The sequence below is a fragment of the Athene cunicularia genome (genome assembly GCF_003259725.1).
Source record: "Athene cunicularia isolate RWA chromosome 24 unlocalized genomic scaffold, athCun1 chr24_part1, whole genome shotgun sequence".
Lineage (NCBI taxonomy): Eukaryota > Metazoa > Chordata > Aves > Strigiformes > Strigidae > Athene > Athene cunicularia.
The window spans coordinates 6,761,803-6,767,106 of record NW_020799132.1 but is presented as its reverse complement, the minus strand read 5'-3'; the positions used below and the strand labels follow the sequence as shown (position 1 = coordinate 6,767,106).

General features: G+C 59.6%; 1 protein-coding gene across 1 annotated transcript in view; it reads left to right on the top strand.

Annotated features, from left to right (window-relative positions):
• LOC113488462 (centrosomal protein of 164 kDa-like) overlaps positions 1-4,837 on the top strand; it is a 48,000-nt gene extending 43,163 nt beyond the window's left edge. Inside the window, exons 30-35 of the mRNA XM_026863603.1 lie at positions 75-282; positions 1,006-1,113; positions 2,129-2,243; positions 3,390-3,737; positions 4,191-4,251; positions 4,687-4,837. Of these exons, the coding sequence (XP_026719404.1) occupies positions 75-282; positions 1,006-1,113; positions 2,129-2,243; positions 3,390-3,737; positions 4,191-4,251; positions 4,687-4,837 (991 nt within the window). The remainder of the gene's footprint in view (positions 1-74; positions 283-1,005; positions 1,114-2,128; positions 2,244-3,389; positions 3,738-4,190; positions 4,252-4,686) is intronic.
• The last annotated feature ends 467 nt before the right edge of the window (positions 4,838-5,304 follow it).

Below are 5,304 nucleotides of genomic sequence, written 5' to 3'. Positions count from 1 at the left end.
GGGGGGGGGGGGGGTTGCTGCGTGAGGCTTGCAGCGTGGCACAGAAAGCCAGGAGGTTCCCCGTCTCTCTCTAGTGTCAGGAGCTTCATCTCCACGGAAGGGATCTCCATCAGGAACGCCAAGGAGTTCCTGGTGCGGCAGACCCACTCCATGAAGAAGAGGCACACGGCGCTGCGAGCTGCCAAGCAGCAGTGGCACCAGGACATGCAGAAAGCCCAGGAGGCGGCGCAGGATCCCGACAGCTCCCAGCTCCTGGACGGTGTGCGCAAGAACCTGGAAGAGGTGAGGCCCCGAGCGCTGCCTGCGTTCAGGCCTGGGGTGTCGCGGCCGTGAGCTGCCCAGGGGTCGGCTCCTGGCTGTGGAGCAGCAGCCGCAGGCAGCTGCGGGGCTTCGGGCCTCCACGCCGGGGTGGTTCCAGGTCTGCTCCGCTACGGTGCAGCCAGCCCTCGGTAGCTCGCTGGATTGCAGGAACCTGATGGACACTTGGGGCTCTTGGGATCTTAAAAAGGGAGGAGGGATTTGGCCGAGGAGAAAGGGATTCGTGCGTCCCGCAAATCCCAGAACGTTTTCTCGTAGGAGAGGAGGTGGCAGGTATCCATCCCATCGGGAGGTGTGAGGTTATTTTTTCCCTCTCGCTTGGGAAGGGGTCCTCGAGTCCTCCTCAGCCCTGCTGACACGCCAGCCGGGGCAGGGCCGGGCAGCCTTCCCTTCCCTGACCGCGGCAAGCGCTCGTCTTGGCAGAGCCAAAGCTGCTGACCCTGTTGGACGCAGGGTCTGGACGTGAAACCTCCTTTTCCCCGGGGTGAACTCTCTTTGCGGCTCGTGCTCTGCCCTCTCCACACTCCCCTTTCTGTGCTCTCAGAGACCCGGGAGCAATTTCCCTCCTGCGGCCTGATATCCCGTGCTGAGTAGAAGTGGGATAATGAAAGTCGCCCTAACCACCACCGTCGAATATTTCCTGTCATTCCTGTTTAATTTTCCTCCTTGGCTTGGCTGGTTTTGCAGGAAGCAAAGCAGCTGGACAGGATGAAGTCAGCTATGTGCAAAGGGCAGGCGCTGCTCAAGAAGAAAGAGGAGAAGCTGAGCCAGCTGGAGTCCTCGCTGCTGGAGGAGGTAACGGCCAGTGCCACCAGCACTGCGCTCACCCTGCCCACAGCTCGTGGCCCCTGCCCTGGGCCGGAGCCTCTGCGGGGCCTTTGGTGCCCACGAGGGCTGTTTAGCTGGTGGCCAAAGACATGTTTCCCGGCGCAGTGGGTTTTAGAAACACGTTTTCTGAGAGCAGAACAGTGTCGGTCTGAGAACGGGGGGGGGAAGGCTAGTCACAGGTGGAGAGAGAGGAGGACAAACCTCACGGGCCTGGGGTTCACTGGGGCATGGAGCCTCCCTCCGCGGCGGCAGCTTGTCAGGCACGGACGGGCTTGGGTGGGGGAATGCTGCGGAGTGCCCGGGCTTGGCAGAACCTTGCTAGCGCAGAGACGGAGTGCTGTGGGCGCGATAGGCTGAAGTACCCCACAGTATAACCCAAAACCTCGCAGCAGAGTGGGTAGGTGGCTCATTAACGGTCTGTGTCTTGCTCAAGATGGCAAATACTCTGCCTCCCCTCTGCTCGGGACTCCGGGGTCACTGTTAGGCGGGTGGCTGCCGAAAGCAGCCGGGAAAAGCCGCACGGTTTGAGCCTAGAGAAGACAAGGGCGGGTGGCCTCGTGTGAGCAAGGATGAGCCTGGTTTCCTGACCCAGGCCAGCCCTGGAACCCATGCAGCTCTGCCTGGGACCACGTGGCCTTAGGCAGGTGCAAGAGCACGAGACCTCTGACAGCCAAGCCCTTGTCCTTGGTGCGAAGAGAGAACCCAGCCCACGCAAGAGTTCTGAGGCTTATTTAAAGGACAAAATACTTCAACTCCTGCCTAGAGCAGCCTGTGCGTGTGGCTGTTAGATCTGGCCTCTAGTGCATGCACGTGCTTCCTCCAGAGACCAAGCAGCCTCTCCACTTCCAGGCTTTGCTGTGGGGCCCTGGGGGTGGCCGTGCCTTGGGCGCTCCGGCCCGCGCAGAGCAGCCGTCGGCTGTTCCTCTGGCTTCGGAGGCAGAGCAGCAGGTTTCATTTGTGTTGTCTTCCCTCTTTTGACCAGCTTTCGGATGAAGATACTCTGAAGAGTACTGCATGTAAGAAGACGGTGACTTTTGACCTCAGCAGCTCTGAGGACACGAACAGCATGTCCAGTGTAAATCTGCACCAGCCCAGCTGTAAGTGCCGGCCGGGCCCGGTGCGCTGTGCCGGGGCTAACGCCTCAGCCCTCCTCCTGGCCTCCCCTCCCGCCCCTCCTGTTCTCACCTGGGCTCCTGGGTGTCCGAGGCAGCTCTGCTACCCAGGACTGGCACTGCTCCCTGCATAACATCCGATTTGAAAAACTTACTGCCTGCTTGCAGTGGCAGCTGAGGGCTGGAATCTGCGAGTGAACTCGCCTTTAAAATCTCTACCGTTGTTTTGAGAGTGGAATGTGAAGTCTGGCCTCAGCTCTTCCCTCTCTGCTGTATTGCTCCCCTGCAAGTGCCTGGGCTTCCTTCTCCTCACATCTCTGGCAGGAGAGGCTGCTGCCCTTCCCCGTGCTTTTTCCTTTGCCTTCAGCTGCCCGTAACCGGGGCTGTGCCGGTGGGAAGAAGGGCTTCCCACAGACAGCCGGGAGGCAGGAGCCTTGCCTTGCTTGCAGGAAGGCTGGCAAGGCTCGAGCTGACAGAAAACCAAGAAAGCTTCCCTGTGGCACCAGACGGACAAGCTGTCCAGTCTGGGGTGGTCTCTCTGACCCTGATCAGTAAAAATTCTGCGGGCACACGTGAAACCAGGGTTTTCTCTCGCCATAAGATGGGAGCCCGTGTATCAGCACGGTCCTGTTGGTCCGACACCGGCCAGGCCCGTGGCCTCGGGAGCTTTGCTGCTTAGGAGCATGGGAAGGGCACCAGGCGTCCTGCTGCAGTGGGACCTTTGGGGTGAAGCCTGATTTCCTGGGGGGTCTCGGCGGGAGGGGGGGCAGCTCTTGGTAGGGGCTTTCCATTCGCGGGGGATTCTGTCAGGCTGGCGGCTGTAGGGCGCAGGGCACAGCAGAACCCAGAGGGCTGGAGCTGTACCCGATGTGATCCGCTGGGCCCCTTCTTGCAGCACTGGAGGATCTTGTCCCCCGCTTTGTGCCCCAGCAGCCTCAAGGCACAAATCCCCGGTGTCAGTCTGTGTCTCCTCGGGCTGCCGGGGCGGGTGTTTGCCTCTGCATCCCACTTCGCACGGATCAGTCGGGCTCAGCTCGGAGCGTAACCCAGAGAGGAAAGCGGGTCTCCTGCCGGCGAGGCAGCGTCTCCCCGGCCCTCCCACTGATCCCTTCTTCTCCTCTCTCCCACCAGTCGATTTAAGAACCAATTTACAGCCTGCCCTCCCGCTGAACAAGATTCAGTGCTTGACAAAATCTGTTCAGCACATCTCGAAGGAGCTCAACGGGGTCATCGACGTCCTGGGCTCACTGAACAACTGCCAGTCTCCACTCTTAACCTCAATGCCCTGCGACAGCATCCCTCTCTCGACGTACACCTCCTTGGCAGGACTGGAGGCTGGGGGGTCCTTGAGGGCCCCTGCCGGGCTGTCTCTGGTGGACCAGAGGCCCTGGAGCACTGGACTGAGCTCTGGGCACTCTTCTGCAGCAGGACAGTCAGGTGAAAGCATCCTGGCCGAGAAATATCACAGGTATTTCCCAGGTAAGTCCTGTCCTTAATCCATCTCCTTGCTTGCCTGCAGCTTCGCATTTCCCAGCCCTGCACGTTCTAACCGTCTCGCCCTCCCAGTGCTGCTACGGCCAGATCCACTGGTGCGGCTGATAGCAAGGGTGCTAATGAGATGAGGGATGAGAACCTCATTCCAGGACACGCAGCGTCTGGCTGATCTTGTCATCCTGCTTCGGGAGCTGTTCAGCCTTTAATATGCACCCCAGAAAGCAGTTGTTACTAAAGGAGGGAGCAAAAGAGCTTCACTGGAAGCCTCCCGTGAACTGCAGCGAGGGTTCACCACCTCCGTGCCCTTAACACCCCCGTGCCCTTGGCAGGTGGCTGAGCTTGTCGGGACAGTGTGTCTGTCGTGCAGGCAGGCAAATGCGCCCGGACGTACAGACTTGATTGATTTAGGGGTGCCTGTGTTTAACATCTGTTTTGCAGGGGGGTTGCCGTCGCTCAGTTCCAAGCCTCCAGAGAACAAGCTGGGATACGTTTCTGCAGAGTAAGTGTCTTGTTCCTTGAGCTGTCATGTCACTGCGCTGCTTTTATTTCGCTGCGGTGATCTACGGGTCGCGTATCGTAGAACAAGTAGATAACAAAATCGTAAGCTACCTGCCAAGCAGGTGGGTTGGATACAGTTAGTTGTTCCGTGCCACGTGCTCGGTGGTTCCTCGCAGCCACGTCACGGCTCTGCTGATAACCCTGGCCCCAGGACCGGGCTCTGGGGTGCTGGGGAAGGGGGCGGCAGCCTGGGAGCGGCCGGCTGCTCCAGCTTTTCTCCGCGCTGGGGCTGAGCAGAGGATGCTGAGGTCACGTTTCCTGAACTGTGGCTCTTGCTGCAGCAGCCCATCGCTTTCCCAGCTCTGGGGTCATTTTCTGCCCAGACCAGGCCTCTTTTTCTCACTTGTGCTGTCTCTTTCTCTCTCGTGTGTGACAGGGAGCAAATACGGCTGTTCCAGCGCTCCCGGTCCCAGAGGTGGGAGTCAGACAAGACAAGTATTCAAGACATGATTGAGACCAGCAAGAAATGGCTAGAGGACTTCAAGAGGGATTCAAAAGTGTATCCTTTGCCTGGCTCTGCTCTTTAATTGCACTCCAGCCTCCTGCAGCAGGAAGGTGGAGACAGCAGGAGGTGAGCGAATTGGGAGCACTAAAGCACTGAACAGCAATTTTGAAGCCTTAGCCTCTATTTTAGTGTCTGGTTCTGCAAAGGAATACGGTGTTTAGCAGTTAGAGCATGAGTGACCTGTTTGCTCTTCTCTGAGCTGCACTTGACTGAAAAGGTCTCTTCCCTTTCCCCGGTTGCGCTGTGAAGCTGTTCAGTGCTGCTACTCAGCCGTCGGAGCTGGTAGCGTGAGAGTTGACAAAACTGAGGCAAAGAGTGCGGAATGGGGGGGGGCAGAGGGCAGGCGGGCTTTGGGTGTCACGGCTCGAGCCCCGGCCGCAGCGGGGTCCCGATGGCGGGCGGTGCCTGGAGCAGCCCGAGGTGCGCGAGCGGCGGGTCCGCAGCCAGGGTGCTGGGGACATGGGGACCCGGCACGTGGGGCGGCCGCGT